The sequence below is a fragment of the Cicer arietinum genome, chromosome 5, assembly GCF_000331145.2.
Source record: "Cicer arietinum cultivar CDC Frontier isolate Library 1 chromosome 5, Cicar.CDCFrontier_v2.0, whole genome shotgun sequence".
Taxonomy (NCBI): Eukaryota; Viridiplantae; Streptophyta; class Magnoliopsida; order Fabales; family Fabaceae; genus Cicer; species Cicer arietinum.
In genome coordinates, this window is record NC_021164.2 from 58,583,678 (window position 1) to 58,609,786 (window position 26,109).

General features: G+C 30.0%; 4 protein-coding genes across 6 annotated transcripts; 2 read left to right on the forward strand and 2 right to left on the reverse strand.

Moving 5' to 3' along the window:
* Nucleotides 1-787: 787 nt before the first annotated feature.
* LOC101490174 (aspartyl protease family protein 2-like) lies at nt 788-2,714 on the reverse strand. Its single transcript, XM_004500411.4, has one exon. It carries the CDS (start codon nt 2,454-2,456, stop codon nt 927-929), a length of 1,530 nt encoding a protein of 509 aa, XP_004500468.1. The 5' UTR covers nt 2,457-2,714; the 3' UTR covers nt 788-926.
* Nucleotides 2,715-7,811: 5,097 nt separating this feature from the next.
* On the forward strand, nt 7,812-8,645 carry LOC101492096 (deoxyuridine 5'-triphosphate nucleotidohydrolase-like). The gene is made up of 2 exons (XM_004500357.4): nt 7,812-8,083; nt 8,178-8,645. Exons 1-2 carry the CDS (start codon nt 7,876-7,878, stop codon nt 8,420-8,422), a joined length of 453 nt encoding a protein of 150 aa, XP_004500414.1. The 5' UTR covers nt 7,812-7,875; the 3' UTR covers nt 8,423-8,645.
* Nucleotides 8,646-9,828: 1,183 nt separating this feature from the next.
* LOC101492989 (jasmonate-induced oxygenase 1) lies at nt 9,829-12,236 on the reverse strand. Of its 3 annotated transcripts, none has more exons than XM_012715837.3 (2): nt 11,332-12,234; nt 9,829-10,381 (listed from the first exon to the last, which is right to left on the reverse strand). In XM_012715837.3, the coding sequence occupies exons 1-2, from the start codon at nt 12,157-12,159 to the stop codon at nt 10,139-10,141; spliced, it is 1,071 nt and encodes a 356-aa protein (XP_012571291.1). In that variant the 5' UTR covers nt 12,160-12,234; the 3' UTR covers nt 9,829-10,138. The 3 variants fall into 3 exon arrangements, with proteins under 3 accessions (XP_012571291.1, XP_004500415.1, XP_004500416.1); XM_004500358.4 differs by lacking the exon at nt 9,829-10,381 and adding an exon at nt 10,388-10,638 and having other exon boundaries at nt 11,332-12,236; XM_004500359.4 differs by lacking the exon at nt 9,829-10,381 and adding an exon at nt 10,676-11,118 and having other exon boundaries at nt 11,332-12,236.
* Nucleotides 12,237-17,570: 5,334 nt separating this feature from the next.
* LOC101493321 (protein TIC 40, chloroplastic) lies at nt 17,571-24,676 on the forward strand. The gene is made up of 14 exons (XM_004500361.4): nt 17,571-17,949; nt 18,626-18,737; nt 18,925-18,982; nt 19,081-19,098; nt 19,348-19,639; nt 19,876-19,982; nt 20,071-20,134; nt 21,122-21,194; nt 21,762-21,802; nt 22,173-22,218; nt 23,143-23,237; nt 23,998-24,101; nt 24,179-24,226; nt 24,322-24,676. The coding sequence occupies exons 1-14, from the start codon at nt 17,766-17,768 to the stop codon at nt 24,379-24,381; spliced, it is 1,302 nt and encodes a 433-aa protein (XP_004500418.1). The 5' UTR covers nt 17,571-17,765; the 3' UTR covers nt 24,382-24,676.
* Nucleotides 24,677-26,109: the final 1,433 nt, after the last annotated feature.

The window sequence follows — 26,109 nt, forward strand, 5'->3', positions numbered from 1 at the left end:
TCTTTTAACTAAAAACATGTTCAAAATATCAAACTGATTTATATTTATAAACCAATTTCAAACCGGTTAAAAACTGCACTAAATTTGATTTGAATGTGATTTTTAAAAATTGAACAAAATCATTAATGTGGTCTAATTCAAATCAATTTTTACCCCATAAACACTCCTAGTGTTGCGTCTCTTCCATTTTCTATATATATACACTTTTTTTTTAGACCTTTTATGTTTTACGAAAGTAACAATTTGATCTTTTATATTTTTTTTTTTGCAAGACTTTAATTTTTTATGTTTAGTTTAGTTTTTTTTATAGCCTTTAACTTTTTATTTTTTCAATTTAGTTCATTTAAGTTATATTTTGTTTTTACTATTAACTTTTAAGTTATATTAAATTGTGCGTGTAGACCCCTTAATTTGACTATTTTTTTGAATTACTATTAATATGTAATTCAAACAGCATAATAAGTCGATTATCTAAGTTATTTTACAAGTGAATGAACTTAATGATATTGATTATGTAGATATATCTTTATTACAAAGTTTGTAAAAGCTATATGTGTCTAAATAGTTGTAGAAAAAATTAAAAATATAAATCATATATAAGATTTGATGATTGTTTTTTAAAAGTTTAATACGAGTTATTTATTGTTGTAAAATTTGGTGAAACTTGTAATGATAATATATTTCATTAGTCGTTGCTTAAAGTAAAACAAATGACTAACGAAATAAATATAATGTAATTTACTAAATCAGAAAAGTAAAAACTTAAAGGACCTAAATAAAAATTAAATTAAATTTAAGTGACCTAAATAGAAATTAAATTAAACTTAAAGATATTGAAAAAACATAAAAGAAAAAAATTGTCAAGTTGGTTACTTTCCTGATACATAAATAAACTCAGATGTATTTTGAAAAAAAATACTAAATAGCTAAACCTCAGCACACCTCCTTGGAGAATATCCCAACCTGTAATTCTTAATATCATACAGAATATGAAAATTCTGCTGCAATAAGTTTCCAATAATTGTAGAAGAGTGATGAGGAGTTTCCAAAATTGCCAAACAAAGAACTTCATTTAATTCATATGGATAAAAAACATTCTCCACTGGAAAATTCCACACAGACCCATCAGCAAAATGAATTCCAAACTCAGGCAACTCCACTTGCTTCCCTCCTGATACATTGTAACAAGTATCCATAACAAAATCAACTTCATAAATTGGTTGCAGTTTAATTTTCTCCTTAAATGCATCTTTAATAATATCATAAGCTATGCTAGGGAAATAAGTCAATGTTGAACCAGAATCAATAATTGTACCACCATCACCTTCTAATGAAAAATTCCAAATTTGTTCAGGAATATCAACCATTTCACCACCAACTATAATAGACTTTATCTTAAGATAATAAAATGATTCATTAGGACTTTCTTGTTCATCAAGCAATGTAGTGAAATTCAAATTAGGGTCATCCAGTAGGTCCTTGTTTTCTCCAAATATTAATTTGCTACTAGTGCTTGTGTTACTAAATAAATCATCAAGACAATAAGAAAATGAGTGTCCATAAATAGATTGTAGTTGTGAAGAAAATGAAAGTGGTCCTCTTCCAAGTCCTAACAAACCATAAGCACCATGAAAATACCCTTTATTAAAATGACCACAGCCAAACATTATATCAACTACCCTTTTCATTTTTTCATCTCCATTAGGCCAAGTGAGGTTCATATTAAATGTTTCTAATGAAAAATCACCTGTTGTGTTTGAACCATCTGCATAGTCATAAAAATAAGGACATGTTTGGTTTTCATCTTCACAAAGATCAAAACGGTCTAAGGAAGAAACTAGTGGACACCGCGGATCGCGGCAACTTATGTTTTTGAAAGAGCTTGAGTCCTTTGGATCATAATAGGAACCATTTTGTTCAAAACAATCATAACATGGAACACATTGAATCCAATTGAGGTCACTTCCTGTATCAAGTATTAACCAAACATGTTTAGGAGGTGTACCTATAAACATGTCTATGAAATACTCACCTGTTCCAAGAGAGGCTCCTGAGACTAAAGTTGCCATCATGTTATTACCTGAAAATTCATCTTTAGAAGATTTCAAAGATGCTAAAACAACATCTTTTTCTCTTGGCATGATGTTTGTGTTCTTTTTCTCTATGACTTTTCTATGAAGAGTTTGAATTCTAACTAAATCTTTGATTGTTGAGTCCAATACATGTTTTCTAGGCTCATTTCCATGCCTAAATGGTAATCTCATTAGGTGTAACTTTTCTGATGTAGAAGCATCTTCATCTTGTTGCTTTTCGATGCTTTCGGGCTTCAAAAATTCTGAGCTGGTGAGAATTGGATCATTGTTGTGACCATTTTGGTTTTCAACTTCAATGTATGCCTTAAAAGTGAGAGATATAATTGAAATAAGTACCAAAATAAGGAAAACTTTTAGGATCATTTGTGCTGATATGAATTTAGGAGAATTTTCTAAAGTTTATAACTCAACAATGAACACCAAGATTGAGGTATATAGACAAAGTATTTTCTTACAAGAAACAAAATATAGAAAAAGAACAATCAGCTTCTGTTCAGAAACAAGGACAACCCTTTACTAGAAATTGATAAACCATAACTTATTTCAAGGCCTAAGAAAAAAACTAGTGCTTAATAAAATCTTACAAGATCTATAGTGTATTTTAAATAGTTTTTGCATAACAATTTTTTAATAAACCCTTTTATTTAAATTTATCAGTGACAATAATAAAGCATACATTGTGAAGAATCATTGTCTTGTTTTAATTAAAAAACTTGTATTACTCTGACTTTGTCTTCTTTGGTTTATTAAAATGACCAAAGTAAGAGCAAGTCAACCTTCCCTACCCAAGCTATTCACATACAGTGTAAATGAAATCACAACAGTGTAAATGAAATCATACATGCTAGATTTTGTAATCTGCATTTATAATTTTTTATTTTTATAACCCTTTGAACTAATCAAGCTAGCAATAGGGAAAAGATATTGTTTTTTTTTTTGCCATAAAACAAAAATATCTAATATTTGACTACAAATTTTATATGCTGCAACCATATTTTTTAATTATATATTTCATTCTCACAGCAAACTTCTTTTACATTTTCTTTATTTGTTTCCATGCCTCACATCATGCACAATTTTCTAACTACCTCTTTTGTCGGCTTAACTTTTCTACTTTCAAAAATTTATTCTTTTTTTCAAAAAGTTTTTCTATATGCACATTGAGCTACCTTTATAAATTATAGGTACCGTAGACCAATGCTTAAGGGCATGTTTGGGAGGTGATTTGTAAGAGTTTTGAACTATTAAGTTTAAATTTTAATATATTTTCGTGATTTTAAAAAAATTAAAAAACAATATAATTATGTAATTTTTAATCACACTTCAGTAATTTTTAAAATATTTTAAAAAAGAAAATTAAATCTTTTTTCCCTTCAAAATAAACCTTAAAAATCATTCTAACTTTTAATGATATATCAACGAAATTTAAAAGAATTAAGTAAACGATGAATATTTTATTTATTTTTTTCATTCAACTGACATCAATTGAATTATTATTTTATTTTTTATTTTTAAAATAAAATTTATATGACCATTAATTTATACTTCTAAAAAATATTCAATTATTATTAAAATTTCAACTAACTTTTTAATTGATTTGTATGAAAAGTTCCGTAGGCTAGCTAAAGTGTAATCCCATTGCCATCATCCATTGCACCATTGACTACCCAACTGAATCCTTACAATAATGGGAGATAAGATATATTGCTATATATTGCTAGATTAATTATTTAATTAATTTATATAGATTAATATTATTCAATTATTCAAAGCTATGCTTAAATTATTAATACCAATTATAGGAATCTTTTTAAATTACACTCAATTAATTGATAGAGATCTTGTAAAAGAAAAACTAATTGATATACAAATTGATTAATAGCGTGTTTAAAATTATACTCAAACTAAGTCAAACGTACTTCTAACATATCTTGTGTTAACATAGCTTTTGTGTTCATTTTTGCTTTTAAAAACATAATCCAAATATTTTAGTTTCAATAATTGATGTAGGTTTGTTTACTTACAAACTTAGAATCCGAACACTGAATAATTAAATAAGTTGAATTTCGAATTAAAACTGTTGTTGTCAATACACAAATACCATTCTCTCTCTACTCTTTGGTTGAAAATGTTGTAATATTGTATCTACACAATCTTCGTTATTTTGTTAGACAAAATACACGATCTTGACTTACTAAACACAATAATTTAAAATTTAAAGATGTAACAAACGCAAAACGTCAGTGCTTAGTGGCACAGTACCGTAATCCTTTGAGTTTGAGGTTGGCAATCAAATTCTTGCAAAATGCCAATATTTGCCACTTTTTTTAAATAAGTACAAAAATGTCGATTGGTTATACTTATACCGTTGGTTTGTACAAATTAAATAAAAAATTGAGGATCGATCGGTGTTATATCCAAGGGATGAAATAGGTTGGATTGATTAATAGGAGATATGTATAGTCTACTATAGATTCAGGCTACACTAGTTTTCTTAAAGTCTATTGAAATAAAAATGTCTGTGACTAAGACTAAGATCATTGAAAAATCTATTTAAATTTGTTAGTTCATCCTACTTAATTAAATATAAATAGACTTTTATATTATTTTTATTATAATATTAATGTTTTTTTTTTAAATCATAAACATATTGCAACATAGAATGTTTGATTATCTGAAATATCATGTTATATATTGAAATTAAATTTAAACTCGTTGTCATATTAATTTTTTTTTTGTCTATTTACAAAATCATAGTATGAGTGGTATAGATTTTTATAAAATAACAGTGAAAAAGGTTTTTTAAAAAGCTTTCAACCTTTGTCAAGTTTTTAAAGGAGGTTACATTAGAGATTGGACTTTTGACATATAAAAAGGCAAACTAGAGCCTAACATTTACAATGTAGATTGAACTTATGTCTTATAAAATTTAACTCAACTTAGTCTGTTTTCACTTTAATTATATGCATTGCGTGTGCGAATAAATATTTTCACATACTTAGATCTGCTAGTGCAGTTGCAGAGTCTGCTAGAGATGCAAATATTAAAAGTTTAATATAGGTTAATTCAATGTTAACAAAAAATACTACATGTCAATGCACTTTATAAAATTAAATTAATAATGGAGATTTACATATTTGTTAAACACCTAACTTAAATAATCTATATTTTTTTTTTACTAAACAATCTGTAATTACTCGAAATACAATAGTTTATGCTAAATACATAAATATTAATCTATTAACTATTATAACAAGCCTCCAATATAAAAGATACCTTTTCAAATCTATACATTATAATAAAGCAAACATAATAAAATGGCAAGTTTGACACGTGTCAACAAACTAGAGTTTTAACAAAATATCAAGTTTCTATTAATAGAAATAATAAGGTGCTTATGGCCAATTAAAAAATAAAAGGAATGAATTAAAAATAAAAAGTTTTTTTTTGTAAAAAAAGCATAAAACATCTGTTACATCGTCCACGATACATCCGTTGAGAATTTAATGGTCAATTAAAAAATTAAAAATAAAATACAATACACCACGACTTACAATTTTTTCTATGCGTCATAATGGCCAATTAAAAAATAAGAAAAATAAATTAAAAATAAAAGATTTTTTTTTAAGAAAAAAATAAAACTACCATTACATGAGAAATGCAGTGAATGACCAATTAAAAAATAAGAAAATAAATTAAAAATAAAATCTAATGCACGACCTCACATTTCACATTTTACGGTTGAGAATTGAGTGGCCAATTGAAAAGAAAGTTTGACACGTGTCAGCTAAACAGAGGGTTAGGAAGATATCAAGTTTGAAATAATTTTTTTTTGGAATAAAATTAAATTTATGTTACACGACTTTGTACATGCGTCGGTTGAAAAATTAGTGGCCAATTAAAAAATAAAAGAATTAATTAAAAATAAAATACACTACACCACTACTTACGTTTCACCGTTGAGAATTTAGTGGTCAGTTAGAAAAGAAAAAGAATAACAGCAAAATACGTTCAATTACACCCACCACGACGTGACACTTTTTGTAATTGTTTTTTAAACACTACTTTAGCAACCACAATTTCAAATTAATTTATTTTATTTTACAAATTCTTTTAATTCCCTCGTACTTTCTTTCTTAATTCGTGTGCTCCGTAAACCATCTCTCTTCAATACTCTCTCATTTCTTGTGTCTCCGTTATAAATATCATTCATATTATCTCGGTATATACAATTCCTTTTTTAATTTTTTTTTACCAAAACTTTCTTATTCATCTTTATCTAATGTCAATGTCTGAAAACAAAAATCTTCGTTGCTTCAATTTCTTCATCAAAGTTTGTTACTTCAATTTCTCCAATAAATGAGTCATGAAATTTGGTTGTTAGAGTTGTGCGAATGTGGTTTCTATCTTGATCTCCTCAATGTCAAACAAAACTTTTATGCAACGGAAATAGTACTGACATTCGCGAGCTTTTATTTCTCGATTTGAGATTAATATTCCTTGTGGAACTATGTATTTGTTCGTGCTTCTAACAACTTTCTGGAGGATACGTTCACACGAATTACTTAAATGGTAAATTTTGTTCAATAAAAAGATTACTATTTTGTTATGTATATATATATTTTGTATTGTTTATGTTTCTTAATTTTGTCTCAAAAATTTGTAAATTTGTATATGTATATTTCTATCCTCTTATATAAGATTTGTCTTAATAATTTCAATTTTAAATTCACTCATAAATAGTCAACAAATTGTACATTTGTCTTAATAACTCTGATTTTAAATTCTTTCACAAATAGTTGCTGCCCGTGCTAATAATTTTGATTTTAGGTTGTCTAATAATAGTGTTGACACACAGATATATTAAATAAAAAATAATAATTTATTTAAGTAAATATAAAATTTATTTAGACTTCTTAACATGAATTCAATTAAATTTCCAGAATATTGAAGAGAAAAATAATAATTTATTTAAGAAAATATAAAATTTATGTATGAATTAAAAAAACAATTCATTTCATCGATTCATTCTGTGAGTAGTACTAAAATGAAATATATTTTGCCACTTGATACAGCAAAATTTATATTAATTCTTAAATGTCATGTATTTCATATAAATAACATATTTTGAATAATAAAAATAAAAATTCATTATTAGGTTACTTACTCATCTTTACATTTACTAATTTACTTATTTTATATATGTCCATGTCTATTATTTAAAAAAAAATTATTTCATCTAATCTAATTATTTAATTTTTTTTAATAATTATTGTTTTTATTTGTTTAAAATTAAAAGTATTGCTTTATAATAAGTTTTTTGGAAAGAAAAAAGATTATGTGTAGAATTCAAAAATAAGGCATCATCATTTGAGTAAGATTAAAGAGTGGTGTTAGAATCATACTTTTTATCAATAACATTGAGTCTATAAGAAAGTAGTTTGTAAGTTAAGTTAAAATTAGATTTTTTTTAATTTTTTTATCGTAAATTTTTTATTTTAAGTCAACTTATTTTTTTAATGTCAATAAAATTTATGAAATTTGATATATATATATATATATATATAATATAACCATTTATTTATTAAAATCATTGTTTCCGCGCGGCTGCACCGGTTACAAACTAGTAATAATATAATTGGAAGAAGTAATGGAAACAATTGGGGCGGGAAAGTTTGGCGCCATGATCACACTCTCCTTTTCTATTTAACAAGATTAAGAACAAGTTTCCGTTCATCGCGCGCACACATATTTCTCATTTTCATTCTTTTCATTTCCAACAATGTCTAACGCAAACGGCGCCGTTGCACACCTTTTTCTCCGAGTCAAGAAGCTCTCCGACAAAGCCGTTCTGCCTTCAAGGGGTTCCCCTCTCTCCGCTGGTTACGATCTTTCCAGCGCCGCCGCTACTCAAGTTCCGGCGCGAGGCAAGGCTCTTATTCCCACCGATCTCTCCATCGCCGTCCCTGAAGGAACCTATGCTCGAATTGGTAATTTAATTTCTCCGTCTATACCATTTTATTTATTAAGGTTTTATAATCAGTTTATTTTGAACGTTAGGGTTTTAACTTACTTTATTTGCAGCACCGAGATCGGGGTTGGCTTGGAAGCATTCAATTGATGTGGGTGCTGGAGTGATTGATGCCGATTACAGAGGTCCTGTTGGTGTTATACTGTTCAATCATTCAGATGTTGATTTTGAAGTAAAATTTGGTGATAGGATTGCTCAGTTGATTATTGAGAAGATTATCACTCCTGAGGTTTCTGAGGTTCAGGATTTGGATTCCACTCTTAGAGGCGAAGGTGGTTTTGGATCAACTGGGGTTTGAATTTCATGATTATTATCATTACTTTTTTTTGTTACTTTTTTGGTTCCTTATTAGTTAACCTTTGAATGCGAGGAAAATGGTATTTTTCTTCAATTTTCTACATATATGTGTTCGCGGGGCACGAAAGTGATAAGCTGTATTTTGTGTATTAAGGAAGACTTTCTCTGCTAAAACATTTTAGAAGAAGAGGATTATAGTTCTCATACTTGGTCCACTCTCTCAATGCGTGACCCACTCTTCCTTCTATTTACACAGCATATTTCATGACCTTCATAGGGAATAACTTCCCATAGACATGTGATCTAATTTTTAACTTCCTTAATATTAGCTAACTTCATAGATAACTCCATCTTCTAACTGTAAATATAGATAGTCTAAAACTGTGACATTGAAAGACCATACTTGGTTAAGAGGGGTTTAAGATTCCAACCTGGAACAAAAAAAAAAATAAGTTGCAATTGAGATTATAGTTGCCTACTTTTATTTAAAATCCTCTTCTTGTATTTAGCATAAATTTAATTTTTTTTAATAAGCTATATTAAAATAAAAGCGTATTAAAAGGTTAATATGGTTGAGAGATGTTAGTAGAGTTCATTTAGTAAATTTTGTTAGTAGAGTTCATTTAGTAAATTTTGTTGGTAGAGTTCAATGTATATTATAATAAACTGAGTAATATGTATATATCTGACTCATTTAAGCATGAGAGTTTCATTGTGGATGATAAGGTTGGACAAAAATATTGGATCCGACTTACTTGAATTTTGTTAATAGTTACGGTTTTAGTTGGATTTTGGGTGAAAAAATAGAATTTTTGTTGTTGATATACATATTGACACACAAAATGTGCATCTTTTCTTTTACTTCATTAATTTGGCACCATCACCATTCGACTGTGAAAAAAAAGCTAAAAATAATGCAAATAATAAAACATAGAATATGTTGTTGTGAAGTGAAGGAAAATTGAAGAACTTTATTTTTCATGTCTAAAGTTGTTGGAGGATGGGATGTTGTGGAATTGAACAAAATGATGGGTAGACTTAATGAAATCCGACACTTAGTAGACCTAAAATCCACCATAACCGTAGTAAAAAAGGTCGAGAATGGACGAGTGTTTGTGCTCTTTGGACGACAATTTTTCAACTGAAACCGGCCGTAATCGATCGATGTCTACCCCTAGTGGATTATATACTTGGATTGTTAATCTGTAAAGAAATCTACAAATCTTCGCAAAGAGAACATTATATACGAATGATGAAGCTGTTGTTTAGGATAATATATTTTGCCTCAGTTAATTTGCAATTCAATAATTGATTAATTACATTACATTCTCGTTTATCCTTAAATGTTCCATGTAGTTTTCCATATGACCTTTCCTCGTCCCTTGCATTCAAAGAAAAATATCGGTGTTACATGTTAACAACTAAATATATGAATTTCTGGAAAGCTTAGCCCTCACATTGTTATAAATAACTTGCACTAATCAATCAATTCATTGTATTTTGAACAAATAATTTATTGTTCAAATTGACAAATTAACCTTATTATCGGCTGTAGTTGGGTTCCAATATCCATGTAAAAGGTCTGTTGATATCTGACCTCTCTAATGATAAAAATTTACTATCTTCCATCCCCATATTCTACTTTTCTAGACTAAAAACAAAGTTGACCTATAAACAAGGTTGAGCAATGAGGTAAAAAAAAAACATTAACTTAAGATTACAGAATAAGTGCATCAATATTTCGTTTTCCTTCAGGACCTTTGGTATACCATGATGATACGTAGTCTCCATAAACAACATCCTGGTATTTAGCTGGTGACGAATTAGTGATTAGTTCAGAAGCAGGGGAGATCTTGACTGTCTTGGCAGGGTCATGAAATGTTGCCACAGAGAGTCTTGGTTTATCAGGATTAGTGACTGCTCTATGCACACAGCTCCTGTACTTTCCATTTGTTATAATCTGGTGCCAAAGTAAACAGACCTTGTTAACAACTTCAATTTCATGAATGAATCGTTTATCAGGAAAACTAAAAGAAATCACACAAATCATCAGGACACAATGCTAGGCTGCCACATCCTGTAATACTAAATCCCATTTTTAAAAGATAAGTTACAGTAACCAATGCTTCTAATTCAGGAGCAAACATTGTCATTCATAAATCATAACAGTCGGGGTAGATGGCGCCAAATGAATAACAAGGAGACTGCCCTATTTACCTGTAACAAATAAATAATAACTGAAAAACACAATCTATTTTCTAAACAAATTTTACCGTGGCCTTCAACAACTTGCATATTACAGTACATAATACATTTACAATTGGGCATCAATACAATTATTGAAGTTCAGTGCACAACAAAAATCAATATTTGCCTCTCATCAAAACCAATACTTCACTACAGTCTACAGCCCCTTGAATGTCCTTGAAGACTTAAAAACACTTTAAAAGTTTAACTGTAATCCACTTAAATAAAACTATCCACAAATAGGTTATACTAGTTATTTTGATAATGACTGTTGTAATACCATTCACCCAGATGCTGAGAGTAGATAACAAAAAAAAACTAAAATACTTGAAGGATCATTAACAGTATTGACTGAACTCAAGGTAAAAAAAGACAGGTGCCATGCATATTTGCTGATCTGCACCATCTTTAAAGGAAAATGTCTTTCCCACAAAAGCTCCTAAACATGCTCTGTTAAAAAGAAAAGCTATTGGTTATCTACTCTCAGCATCTGAATGAATGGCAATACAACAAATCAACAACGACTCTCAAAAGTGCTTGCTTCATATATATAAAAACAGAACACAAGACACAAATCAAATACAGCACATATTCAACTTATTTTCCAAATCCAGAACTTGAATCGTAAGTTATAACTTGTAAATATGGATTGTGTTTGTTTACCTCAGTTTGGTCAGCCAAAAGAACAAGAATAGCATCTGACAAAGGCTGCACAGTAACCCAATTATCACTACCATTTTGAAGAACCTGAAGACCACCCACATCGTCTTGAATCAAAAGGGTAATAGCACCCATATCAGAATGTGATTGCAGACCAAGTGTGAGGTCCGGTTGAGGACACGGTGGGTAATAGCTTATAGTTATATTCTGGTACAATTCTCCAACACCATCTTCAATGCAAGAAGGTCGCAACCCAACACTCTCTGATATCAAAGCTAGTAACTTTTGCGCCAGAATCTTCATTTCATCACTGTACTTAGCTACCGATTCCCTGTAATCAGATGTAAAATTCGGCCAACGATTAGGGTCCCGGCGAGAAAGGGGAAAAGTGTGGTGGTCGAAATAGTCTCTCCAATCAAGGACCTGCGAGACGGCGTCATTTCCTTTTTCATTTGAGCTCACCAGCATCCGGCTTCCGTACCCCTCGGATGCAGCGGCGCCGGCGGTACAAGCGTACCGGAGCTTTTCTGGCATGGGGCATTCGTCGAAGAATGCGAGGCCTGCGCGACGGACGGCGTCGAGGAGGGTTGTGGGAACGCCGTGGTTGATTATGTGGAAGGCGCCCCATTCACGGCAGGCTTGTCCGATTACTTCCCGGGTGGAATGACGGCGGTTGGGGTTGAAGTTGAAGAGGTCGACGATGGGGATGTTGGCATCGGGATCGGTATGAATGGGTCGGTTATTTGGGGGTTGGATATATTCGAATGGAACCTGAGATAGACCCGATTGAATCAGAGATTGTACCCGAATGGGTTCGCCAGTAACTTCCATTTTGGATTGGATAAGAACAGAACAGAGTGGAATGAGAAGCAAGAAGAAGAGGAACTATGCAAGAGTGACATCTTGATTATGCATAAATAATCTGTTTATATATTTTTTTTTAATTTCAACTATTTTTACTAAAATTTTAAATGGCGATGATTATTTCTTTAGATTTTTTTAAGAAAAAAATGTCGATTTGACATTTGTATAGGGTTTAATTATATAAAATTATTTATATCAGTTAATTACATATATTTTACCATTTTTTATGTGGTTGCATTTTGGAGATAAGATAAAAAAAAGTAAAATATTTTGATATATATTTTTTAATATAGGATATACATAAAAAAGTAGAATTAAAAAGCAGGATTATATTTTTGAAAAAATGAATATACATAAAATAAAATAAACCACACATTTAAATCTCATGTCATACCATTGATGAGAGAGTCATGTCATAAAAAAAGAACGAAATTCGAAAAATCTCAAAAATTTATTGATACTTGACTAAAAATCTAAATTTACAAAAAAAAAGGACTACAAATTTATTTGACATGACTCTCTTTTATTAATCTCAAAAATCAAATTCACATATATTAAGTTAAAAAATTAGTTAATAATTATATTTTTATTTGATAACTCTATTTTACTATAATTTAGTATAAGAATGTGATAGAAAAAAATGTGATGAAATATATTTAAGAGTCGATTTTATTATCCAATTAATATTAAAATTCACACTATAAATGTTTTTTTGTCTTTTACACAATTTTATTCGAATAGAATAACATATATTGTTCATTATTAGATTAGTTATCGTTTATATTATTTTGGAACCTTTGCTAACCATAAAAGAGTAAATGAATCTCTATTTTGGAACTTTTGCTAGGAAGGAATCTTGTATATTGGAACAAAAGGCTTTGTGATTATTTTATATTTTGAAATATTTGCTCACAATATATATTTTGCTCATTAATAATATACAGTTTTTGCTTATTAATAATATATATTTTTTAGCTCATTTATAATATATATTTATTTAGTAGCATAACAATTTTCTCAAGTATATAAAATTAATTCATATATAATTCCCATTCTTTTAGCATTGTTTGTTTAATTATAAAAAAATATATAAATATTATTTTGAAAGAAAAAAATTAAATAGGTTACAAAAACAAATTTGTCATTTTATCACAATATATATCATATCATTTGATTATCTGTTGTGTATCAAATGATACATATGATAAATTAATCTTATCAAATTTATTATCTTTTGCACGTGAAATACATGTCATGACAACTTCTTGTCAACTCAATATCATATCATTTTTCTATACTAAAATCGAAAATCTCCGATCAAAATTTGTAAGTGATAAACCATGAAATATTGTAAAAACATATATCATTTGAAACTTATCATCGAAACTCATTCGAATAGATCTCGTTACAGTAATGAAAAAATTGAATATCTTCCCTTATAATCGAAAATCTCAATTCAAAATTGTAAGTGATAAACTATGGAATATTATAAAAATACATCTTATTTGAGACTTATTATCGGAATTCATTTGGACTGACCTTGTTATAATAAGTAAAAATTTAAATGTCAGAAGTCATTTGGACTGACCTCTTAATAAGTAAAAATTTGAATGTCTTTCTTTAAGATCAACGACTTCACTTGCCTTCGGTTGTTGTAACATGGATAATATTCTTAGTTGTTCAATTCTTCTATTTTATTTAAAAACCCATGACCCAATATTGTTTCTTTATCACAACAATGGGCAACACCATAAATAATAAAACTTTCTAATTTTTGAAGTGCACCTTAGAATTTTGTTGTGGTGTGTTTAATTGAGCAAAAGAAACACACCAGATGTGTTAGAAAACTGACCGATTGATTTAATGGTCTATCTGATAACCTATTTGATGATGAGAATAAAGAAATATATTTATTTTATTTTACTCTAATGTTTTATTTGATACACTTATATTTTATATGATACATTGATAATTTTTTTTGATAATATCCTACCTATACCTTATTTTCTAATCCTTATTTTATTCCAAACTGTTAAAAATTAGGAAATATTTTTTTCATTTTTGTCCTTTCTCTTTCCCACCTAAGTTTTTCTATCCCCTCACTTGCAGGTGTTCCTTTGTGTCTCCATCTCCATATTTGCCATTGATTTGATTTATGTATTTGTGGGATGCATTATATATTCTTAGAATAATCATAATATCAACTCTACTTTACTACAAGTTATTCTTATAATTATAATATCCACTCTACTTTACTACAAGTTATTCTTATTCGGTGGATGTTGGGTATGATACAAGATACGAGACATACGGAAAAAAATGCAATAAATTAGTCGATTTTATTATTCAATCAACACTCAAATTCGCATTATAAATACTTATTGTCTTTTACACAATTTTATTTGAAAAGAAATGTTTTATCGATGCAACGGAAGAACAATTCAACGTCAATATTAAAGCACAATTATAAAACGAAGATATTGTACATTATTTTTTATTATTAGTTTAGTTATGATCAATATCATTTTGGAATCTTTACTAGTTACATGGGAGTGAGTGACTTTTTATTTTAGAACATTTGATTGTTAGGTTGAAATCTTGTATATGGTAACAAATAGCTTTGTAATTTATTTTATATTTTAAAATATTTGCTCACAATACATGTTTTTTGCTCATAAATAATATGTGGTTTTTGCTTATTAATAATATATGGTTTTTGCTCATTAATAATATATGTTTTTTTTTACTCATTTATAATATATATATTTTTAGTAGCATAAACAATATTTTCAAGTATATAAAACTACATTATAATTTATTTACATTTTTTGTATTTTTTATTTATTTTAAAAATATAAATATTATTTTAAAAGAAAAAAATGAAATTGATTACAAGAACAAATATGTCATTTTATAACAATATATATTATTTTATTTGGTTATATGTTGTCTATCAAACATTAAATATGATAAAATAATATTTATCAAATTTATTATATTGGACACATCAAATATCTGATATAATAACTCTTTATCATAGTTATCATATCATGTCTTTATCCTACTCTTTATCCTGTCTAAAAATTAATTAATAATTAACTAAAAATCCAATTTTAAATATGAATAAACTAAAACGTTATTATTAGCAAAATAGTGTATTTAAACTAAATAGAAAATCTGCCGTCAAAATTTGTAAGGGGTAAAACTATAGAATATTGTAAAAACAGATTCATGATCGAAACTCATTTGGATACCGCTTCACTTATCTTCGTTAGTTGTAACATGGATAACTATTTGACTATTTGTTCCATTCTTCTATTTTATTATTCTTCATAAAAGCCCGGTACCCATAATTGATTCTCTATCACAATAATGCGTAACACCATAAATAATACAATTGAATAAATCTTTCTAAGTTTTGAAGGGCGCCGTTAAATTTTGTTATATTTAATTGAACACACCATATGTGTCGAAAGCTTACCTCATAGGTTGGATTTGATATAGAGAGAAATATAATAGTATTTATGGAGAGGCAAGGCACCTGGTAGGGGTGGATGATAGTTACACTTTTTCCGATTGATCGTGGACGTCGATAATTTAACATAGAGACGTTTATTTTATATTTAAGGTTATCTCATATAACTCAATTTCAGAAAAAAGAGATACATTTATATTTATATTATGCTATCTTATTCTAATATTTGTTTGATGCACCACTCTGTATATGACATATCAATTAATTTTTTTTATTATAACTTAAAAGTTGATAAATATGTTTTTATTTTTGTCCTTTCTCTTACCCACATTCTCTTATTCACCCAAGTTTCTCTCTCCCCTCACTTGTCCTTATTCCTCCATCTCTCAATCTCCTGTTTGTTTATTTGATTTGTTGATTTTGCCTTTTCTTTTTCTCTCAATTTTGAGTTTTATGTTATTTTCTTTACATAGTTACTAGTAACACACTTTGATTTATGTGTTGTTTATATGAGATTGATTGAGGTTAGCGTCGAAGTATCACATGTTAATTGTTGTTAGAGTAGTCAAAATATCATAAAAATAGTGACAAAATAGTAATAATTATATTTTTATTTTATTAAGTTTATTTACTACAAGTTATTATAATACCGTGGAGACCGAGTATTATAAGTGAGAGATATTTAGTATGAGAAAAGAATCGTGATAGAAAAAAACGCGATGTACTAATCGATCTTATTATCCAATCACAATTCAAAATTGCATTATTTATTGTCTTTTACACAATTTTATTTAAAGATAAATGTCTACCGATGCAATGGAGGAACAATTCGACAAATATATTGAAACACAATCACAAAACAAATATATTGCACATGATTGTTTATTATTTGTTTAGCTATCATTGGTATTATTTTGGAACCTTTGCTAATCAAATTGGAATGAATTGTTCACGTAAAAAATATATGTTTTAATGATAACAAACTTTGTAAAATAAATGATTTAGATTTATGGAATATGATTTACTAATTATTGCACTTGAGTTTTATTTAAGAAAAATGAATTGCATAAATGGACAAGAAATAAGTCATTAATTAACATCAACAAGTGCATACATATCTACTCAATAATGAGAAATTTCAAAAGGAATATATCATATATCAATCATTCAAGAGAATTATTATTGCATCTTCAAAATATAATATTCATGAAGAAAATGTCGAATACATTCATACTTATACTAAGGTATCCGAGTGACATTTGATTGACTAAAAACAACATGGGCAATACCAAAAGAAAATGTAAAAAATATTGTTTCAACAAAAGGATGATGGAATAACATTCACCATAATGCTCTGGTTGTATATTAAAAAAATAATTGACAATAATAATCTTTTTGAAAGGACAACATTCAATAAGTTAGTTAATATTTTGTACATAGCTTTCCAACACTTAATGAATAATTAAAAGTCAAGATTTAAAAGTTTACTTGCAAAAACAAACATGCATAATATTAATAAAACTTTTTATAATGATAATAACGTCTTATACTAAAATAAAATGACAATGCTTTTGTTTTGTCTATAGACAAAATAACCAAGTAATCAGTTTAAATGATTAATGAACTTCATTCAAAGATAATTCATTTGGATTACTTCTCGACTAAATTCTTGAATTGTTCATAAGGTTAGATTTCACTTACTTTCCAACAAAATTCTACATTAGTATGATATCATCTTCTTAAAAATCAAAAGTAAAAAAAAAAAAAACTTTAAAATTCGGATGAAAATTTACAGTATAATAATATGATATTTTATTGTTGAAGTATACTATTTTTATTTTCCTCTTTTCTTAAATCTTTTACCTAAATTTTATTTCCTATTTCCTATTACCCAAATTCCAAATAATAAAGTTGCGGTTTTTCACTTATCTCTACCGCAGAAGCTAAAACCCAAACTCCCCACCACCCCCCACTCCGCCTTACACCCACTCTACTCTCTTCAACTTCGCTAATTTCGCCCAATTTTCAAACCCTTTTTTTTACTTCCCTAATTCCCCACCACTACCAATTTCTCCGTTTCCGATTCCGTCGCTTTAAAATGGAGAATCTTAACTTAGCCCTTGTTTCTTCCCCTAAACCTTTGCTTCTGGGACATTCTTCTTCAAGAAACGTTTTCACTAGAAGAAAGCCTTTCACTTTTGGGAAGTTCTTTGTTTCTGCCAATTCTTCATCCTCTCATGTGACCAGGGCTGCTCCTAAATCTCACCAAAATCCTAAATCTGGTATTTTTTTGTTTTTGTAACTTCGTATGTTATGAGCGCACTTTTTATTTTTTTATTAATGGGAAATTAGTCTTTTTTTAATGTTATGAAAATGATTTTTGATTAGCAGAAATAAAGTCACTAGTTTATGATGGAGTTCAATGAAATGTATATGATGATGCTATTGCTGTGTTTTGATTTGAACTCAATTGCTCATTTTGGATTCTGTTATTTGATTGGAAACTCCGATAAAGATTGTAATGATTGAATAATGAACATAGAGACTTGGATACTATATAGGTTCACCGGAGAAGCCATTGACACCGGTAATAATTTAAGAAAATAAATTAATTGAATGTAATAAGGTGTCCGACACCGGCACATGTCGGTGTTACATTGCTTGCATACGCGGTGTTGAGATTTTTAGGGGTTTTAGTTTTAGCATTTTTGATTTTGTTTTAAGTTGTATGACTAGTATCTAGTGTTTGTGTAAGGAGGTGTATCATGAATTTCCGAGGAATCTTATGCTCAAATTTGATTGCATTTTGAATACAGTTTTTTATTGCATTTTGTATTATGTGAAAGGTTTCCCTTCTATTATTTTGTGATTAGTAAACATTTCCATACAAATTCAATATATTTCATTCATTTACACTCATCTCTGAAGAGGTACAAGTAATGCATGTTGTGAATACAGTGCAGGGGAAGCTGATAGTGCATAATTTTGCTAGCATTTCTTCTTCAAATAGTCAAGAAACCACATCAGTTGGAGTTAGCCCCCAGTTATCACCACCTCCATCTTCGACTGTGTAATCATACTGTTCCTTCTTTCACATTTTGATTTTCTTGTAGTTGTTTTAGACAATGTTATATGATGGTCGATGTCCACAATTTGGAAGGGAGATGATTTTAAATAGATATTTTATTTATTTGATTTTGTTTATCAATTTTGCTTATGTATTCATATTCTGATTTATTTGTTCACTATATTTCTAGAGGGTCACCGCTCTTTTGGATTGGTGTTGGAGTTGGGTTTTCTGCACTATTTTCAATTGTGAGAACCATCGTCAAAACTCAGTTTTACATGTACCGATGTTAAGTTATTTCCATCATCTTTGTTCAATATACTAAAGGATATTTTGTTGTTTGTAGGTAGCATCAAGATTAAAGGTGAGTTCCACTTTATTGCAAGGCATGGGGTGTAAACTAGTTTGTCCTTTCAGTTCTACTATAAGTTATTGGAAACATATCAAGTGAGAGGAGCAAGTCTTTGCACCTTCAATTTTTACATGAAGTTGCAATAAATGCTGTCAAACCTTATCTTTTGTGGATTCTTTTTAGAACTGCAAGAACAAACCTTGTAACTTTTCTGTACCCTTTTTATACAATTTCAACATTTGTGTTTTAATCTTCTCTCAGAAATATGCAATGCAACAAGCTTTCAAGACCATGATGGGCCAGATGAATACACAAAATAATCCATTTGACAGTGCTGCCTTTTCCCCTGGATCTCCTTTCCCCTTTCCAATGCCTTCATCATCAGGGCCTGCTGCACCTGCTAGTTCTGCTGGTACTCAATCTCAATCAACTTCTGCACGAACTGCATCTCAGTCCACTGTAACAGTAGACATACCTGCAACAAAAGTAGAAGCAGCCCCATCAACCAATGCTAAAGATGAAGTGGAAGTAAAGAATGAACCTAAAAAAATTGGTAACATACAATCTCTGCTCTGAATTCCCATTTTTTTCTTGTTGGATGACATGTACAATTTATAAGTTGTGATCTTGTGTCCACTATGAGATGTATTTGTTTTTTTTTTTAAAGCTAGATCAAAATTTTAACTCCACTTATGTGCTTAGACAAGATCATAAGCGATTGGTTGTTATGCTGAACTTCAGGTCAAAGTCATTTAAAAAAAAAAAAATTTCTGTGTGATCTTATTACAGGTTTTGTAGATGTTTCTCCAGAAGAAAGTGTACAGAAGAGTCCTTTTGAAAGCTTTAAAGATGTTGATGAATCAAGTTCATTCAAGGAAGCCCGGGCTCCAGCAGAAGTGAGTTTTTAAGATTCTAGTTTTTGATAAAGATGTTTAGTGACTTGTCTTGTCCTTAATATGAACTAACAACAGTCATATATTGAAGGCTTTTCAAAATGGAGCTCCCTCTAACCAAGGCTTTGGCAATTCACCAGGTTCTCAATCTGGCGGTATGCAAAGAGTCAATTTAAATTGAAAATATTTACACTTCTGCTTTATTGCTGGAAATCCTGTGTAGAGTGATACATCTATTCAAGCTTAATTTAAATTGAAAATATTTACACTTATGCTTTATTGGTGTAGCCTTTTTTATTTCCAAAATGACCCTTTACTTGCTTCTCAAATCAAATTTATTAAGTAACTGCATAATAACAATATACACACATGTTAGCACAACAAAAAAGCGGACAGATGGGAAAATGAGTGCTCACCTGGACGCTAGTCTATTCTATATAGAGGCAATACCCTATTTTGGTGTTGCTTAGTTTACTTCCAATTATACCCTTTACAATATTTTTTAAAGTTTGAATTCTCACAGGCCTAATAACTAAAAAAAATAAGAGCAAGGGACATGAGAGGGAATGGGAGATCAGTTACCATAATTCAAAAACTTTGCTGGAAAAAGGCCAGGGGAACATTCCCCTCTCGTACTTCTATTTATTTTTTATAAGTGTATAAAAATAAATAAAATACACAATCAATTTAAAATAGAACAAAATTATATAAGAAAATGTAATAAATGGGATCACATTTTAGCCAATAAAAAAACTGGACAAAACGGACATGAAAGTACCCATCTGGACACTAGGCTTGCTATAATTGTCGAATTTATGAAGGATCGTGTGTACTTAGTGCTTAATATTGTATTTGGACATTTGATCTTTTCTATGAAGCCTTTCTTGTGAATACCAATTACTTTTTGCTTGATAACAGATTGTCAGTCCCTGGTTTGAAACGATGTCATAAATCAAATATGAGTAATTCCAAGATGCATTGCTTTCTTCTAAGATTTAATTATAGGCTGCAATTCTTTAAATCTTCTTTTGTTATCATGTAACATTGTTTTTGTAATTTTTGTTCTTTCAAAGTTGCCTTAAATGAGCTGCTGTATGGATTAACCAAATGTTCTTACTGTGACCTTGTTTATTTCTGGATAGGAAAATCAGTCTTATCAGTGGAAGCTTTAGAGAAAATGATGGAGGACCCAACAGTGCAGAAGATGGTTTATCCGTAATATTAGTTCCTTTTATCTTTTCACTAACAATTATCATTCTTCATTTCTAGTGAATACAGATAAGTTTTAAAACCTTAGGTAAATCATTTTTTGAATATATCAGAAAAGTTTCCATAAATGGTAAAAATGAATTTTTATGTCTGATCTTAGACATGCTGATGACAGTAGTACTGACAGTACCTGTGATACTCTACATTGGACTTAGAAGTAGTTCCATTCTGTATATCTCTGTATTGAACTACTTTGAAAGTTTTGATGTGTCTTAAAATCTACTGGAGCCCCTAATGTTTCTTTCCCACATTCTCTCGGGGGCTTTTGACTCAGGAGTTTCCGGGGGAAACCTATTAGGTTTGCTACTGCCCTTTTAATATTTGACCATTGAGTGGAGCTAGTTTGTACTCCCTCTGATTCTTATTTTCTCAAATTGAACAGATTTCCAATGTGTTTTATGTCGTGGTCACTTTACTTGATGAAAATTTATAGATTTGTGTGCTTGTTTAATATTTATTTTATTTAAATTTTTTAACCAAAAGAAGGCTCCTAATTTTTTAGTACTGGTGCAGCTATTTACCTGAGGAGATGAGGAACCCTTCTACCTTCAAATGTAATTCTCTTAACAATCTTGCTTCTGGTTCTATGCAACATTTAATCAAACTTTTAAGATCCATTACAATGTGCCGACTGTAATTTTCATTGTTGACTTTAGCACCTTTGTGGAAATAACTAATGCACTATCACATTTGAGCATTCGTATTGTTACTTACATGTACAATATTGCTATATATGACATTTATATGGCTGTCTTTTCGTTCATTACTAAAACCATACTTCTATATGTTGTTTAAAATAAGTTTGTTGGTTAAAACCCAAAAGTCACGTTTGTCTATTTCAACTGGTTGATATTAATTTCCACATGACACGTTGATAAGACTGACCACTGGATAATAGTTGTTTATTGTTGCTGCTTTTGACAGGGATGCTGCAGAATCCTCAGTACCGTCAACAACTTGAAGAAATGCTGTAAGTTCTTCATATTCATTTTCAAAGCCTTTTTTCCTCCACCAATATTCTCATTCCCCATGGATCCAAGAGTTATTATTTTTTAAAATAAGGATTTGTTTGCTCTTAAAAAATGTTTTCTGTTTTCACTTTCAATCAAAATGCTATCTTGTCTTACCTTTGTTTTCTATTTTCAAATGATTTGTATAGGAAACAATAAAAACAATATAAGTTTTCACCATTTCGTATGCAAATATTTGAAAACACGTAATAAAGTGAAAAGGTGGTATTTTGGTTAATAAAAGTGAAAATAAGAAATGAAAAGGCCCTATGCTTTTGGGGTAGTGCTTACCTACATTAGATTGTCTGACAGTTCTACAAAACCTAGTTTTCTGATGAATGGAAAAATTCTCTAAGTTAGGATACTGATTTCCTCTTTTTAAAGTCGTCATTTCTTTTAATTTGTCACTAAAGTACAACTGGCCGTCAGACTCTTCTATCTGTGATCCATCTTGCTCAGGCTTTCTAACACTCACGATCCACTGATTCCAGTTATTAGCCTTCATTTGGTGAACTTATGACCCCACATTGGGAATTCGGAAAGGTGGTATTCCTGGAGGAAATGATAATTCTTCTACTTTTGTACAATAACCTTCCATCTAACCTAAAGAGAGGGGAAATCCCTGTTCTTATCTTCGGACTTTGCTGTTTAAGTTTCTTCTTTTGCTTCTTTGCACTATTTTATTTGTTTAAATTGCCTATGTTTTCAGCTTTCTGTGTCTAGGATTCATATGCCTTATGATAAGTGCTCAGTGCTTACATGTTTGAGTTTACTTAGGAATGGATTCCCCATTGACTTGAGACCTAAAGTAGCAGAAAAATGTAATTCTTATTTGTTACAGTATTTATACAGTATTTATATTTCTCCTACATCTTTGGTTTCAGAAACAACATGGGTGGAAGCACTGAATGGGACAGTCGAATGATGGACACCTTAAAAAATTTTGACCTCAATAGTCCCGATGTTAAACAACAATTCGGTAAGTTTTATTGTTATGCCTCCCATCCTGAATCAATTTAGCAATTACTTGCTTTAGACAATTCAATTTTCACCTGCTCCTTATAGGCTTATATTACTTGTTAACTTAAAAACATTCTCAAGTACTTCAAAAATTTGGAGCATGGACATTTATCTTTCCTCAAGTTGTGCCATACCTGGTGCCTGGTCAAATAACTTTTTTATTATTCATAATAACTTGTTTTCGTAAGTTAGTTTCAATTTATCTATTTACTCTCTCTAGTCTCAAATATAAGAGAAAGTAGGTCAAAGAAAATGGATGTATTTGGTCCAAATTTGAACCAAATACATCCAATTTCTTTAATCCTACTTTCTCTTATATTTGAGACCAAAGGGAGTACCACCCAACCTTCATTTATTTTACTCAATGAAGGATGTAGTTCTAACATCATCGCACATCTTGTCATGAATTTCATAGTTCATGCTAATTTTGTAAAGGTTTAATATTTGTTGTGAGAAACTGAATTCTTTTTGACTCATTAACTTGGCTTGCTACTCTTTGCTGACTGATATATTTTTAAATGGTACTAGATATCTGTTTTTTTTTGTCTCTAGGATTTTGTTAATTGAGTTTTGAAAAGTTATGGTGATTAAAGTCTTTGATAATACCATATTACTTTGTATATTTCCCTTCTCACTTTGTTAATGCTATAGGTATGAATCTTTCTTTCCACTATCTCCTTCCGTATTTTCTTAACATTTTACATTTTCACTTTCGTCAGATCAAATCGGGCTTTCTCCAGAAGAAGTCATTTCAAAGATTATGGCCAATCCTGAAGTTGCAATGGCATTTCAAAATCCTAGAGTTCAAGCAGCTATTATGGATGTATGTTCTAATTTTAGTACTTAATTAATGCTACTATTTAATATCAAATCTCTGAATTCTTCTTGTTTTGGTTGCAGTGTTCATCAAATCCACTGAATATTGCCAAATATCAAAATGATAAGGAGGTATACTTATTTGACTTCAATTTGTCTTTCTTGGAAGCATGTTTAGCCCATTTTACCTTGAATCTGACGTTAACGCTTTCCTCTTTACAATTCAGGTCATGGACGTCTTCAATAAAATATCTGAACTCTTCCCCGGAGTGTCAGGCCCCCCTTGATTCATTTGTTTGTCAGTCAAGTTTAGATATTCGCGAAGTTATTCATGCCTTTCCTGATGAGCAACGAAAAGTAGCTAGTTGTGTCTTGCCTTAAGGAACTGTGCAAAACTCTTCTGCTCATGACTGTATACTGCAGACTCGTTACAGCTCCATTGTGACATACGGATAATAATAACTGTGGCTTGGTCTAAATTGTTGCCATAGTTGGATTTTTGTTTTGCCAAAATAGTTGAGATTGTATATTGATATTTAAATTTTATTTTCGAGGCACTGCATCTTAGTGTAGTTTTTTTTATTTTCTTGTGCGAGTTCCTAGATTTGGCTAATTCAGACTTCTAAGTACCTGGAAAACAAATGAAGTGAACGCTTCACATAATCGTTTATAAGCTTATGCTGCATGAGTTTGAACTACTTTGCAATAAGTGACCAAATAAACAAGGGTTATTTGCTGGATTGGACATAACAATGGTCTCCTTATTTTTGTTGATTAACTGTGCATGGGTGCTTCAGCAACCTTGTGAGTTTGTAAGGGCAATTCTTAGACGTGACCAATAACAAATGTTACATGTTGCTAATGCCAAATTCATCGTATATATCCAAATATAATAATTTAGTAACTAGTAATACATCAAATTGGTATGTTTGTGGTAAATTCTTTTTAATCCAAACGAATATATAACAGTGGCACAAATTTGAATCCCCAAAGAAAAAGGGGCAAGCAGAAAATGTAAGATGGAAGCCAACCTATGGTCAAATTGGCAAATAATTTATTTTTTATTTATTTTTATTCTCAACAAAAAGGGCTTCAGAATTGAAGTTACTGACATGGTGGGGTCAGGTAAATCAGATAAAAAATATGACCATTCAATGGACCTGTGTTTTGCTGCCCGCTCTGCCCTATCTCAAATTTTGAATTCTCTCTCTCTCTCTCTCTCTCTCTCTCTCTCTCTCTCTCTCTCTCTTTCATTTTTTTAATCAGAAAGTTTCAATCTTTTTCTAAAACAAATTATTGGGCAGCTTTGTTGTACAACCTTTTTGCAATTCAAATCTTCACTTCTTTCACTCTCGTGAAGCAACTCTACTATGACCCTTCCATTTGACTAAAACAACTATCTCTTTCTCTAGCTCCATTCATTAGACCAAACCACAACATTTCATGGGTACATGTTTGAGTAAGAAGAAAGGATCTTCAACCACTACCACTCTAGCTGAAACCAAGTCATCCACAACAACAACTGTTCTGTTTGAGTGGAAGAACAATTCTTCTCAGAATGGCGTCACAAAACCCAAAATAGAAACTCAGACAGAAGTGAATCTGAAGAAGGAGAATAGTAAGAAAGCACCACAGAAACATGATTGTTCAGTACAAGAACATAAAGGGCAAGCGAAAAAAGAGATTTTTATCATCAAACACAGGAAGAGCCATGATGCTAATACTGAATCAGGTGAGTTAATGGGTGTGAGAACTTCAAGTGTTACTAAAGATGATGTAGATGCAATTCTTATACATTGTGGTAGACTCAGCAGAAATTCTTCTGTTGGGGAGCATAGGAGAAGATTCTCAGGTTCAAAGAAAAGTAATGATTTTGATAACTTTGACAATGATTTGAAGGCGAGTGATTTGCATGAGGATGATTGGATGGAACCTGCAGAGAAAATGATCCTACAATCTCCAAGGTCAACTTCACAAGATAGAAATAGAAATAGAGTAAGAAGAAGAAGAACACC

Bases quoted from the DNA above. Each gene is read 5' to 3' on its own strand.
- LOC101492989 (XM_012715837.3), bottom strand. From the start codon at position 12,159: ATGGAAGTTACTGGCGAACCCATTCGGGTACAATCTCTGATTCAATCG. The intron at 10,382-11,331 runs GTAAACAAACAC...CTTTGGCACCAG, and splicing joins TTTTGGCTGACCAAACTGAG to ATTATAACAAATGGAAAGTA.
- LOC101490174 (XM_004500411.4), bottom strand. From the start codon at position 2,456: ATGATCCTAAAAGTTTTCCTTATTTTGGTACTTATTTCAATTATATCT.
- LOC101492096 (XM_004500357.4), top strand. From the start codon at position 7,876: ATGTCTAACGCAAACGGCGCCGTTGCACACCTTTTTCTCCGAGTCAAG. The intron at 8,084-8,177 runs GTAATTTAATTT...CTTTATTTGCAG, and splicing joins AGGAACCTATGCTCGAATTG to CACCGAGATCGGGGTTGGCT.
- LOC101493321 (XM_004500361.4), top strand. From the start codon at position 17,766: ATGGAGAATCTTAACTTAGCCCTTGTTTCTTCCCCTAAACCTTTGCTT. The intron at 19,983-20,070 runs GTGAGTTTTTAA...CATATATTGAAG, and splicing joins AAGCCCGGGCTCCAGCAGAA to GCTTTTCAAAATGGAGCTCC. The intron at 23,238-23,997 runs GTAAGTTTTATT...CACTTTCGTCAG, and splicing joins CGATGTTAAACAACAATTCG to ATCAAATCGGGCTTTCTCCA.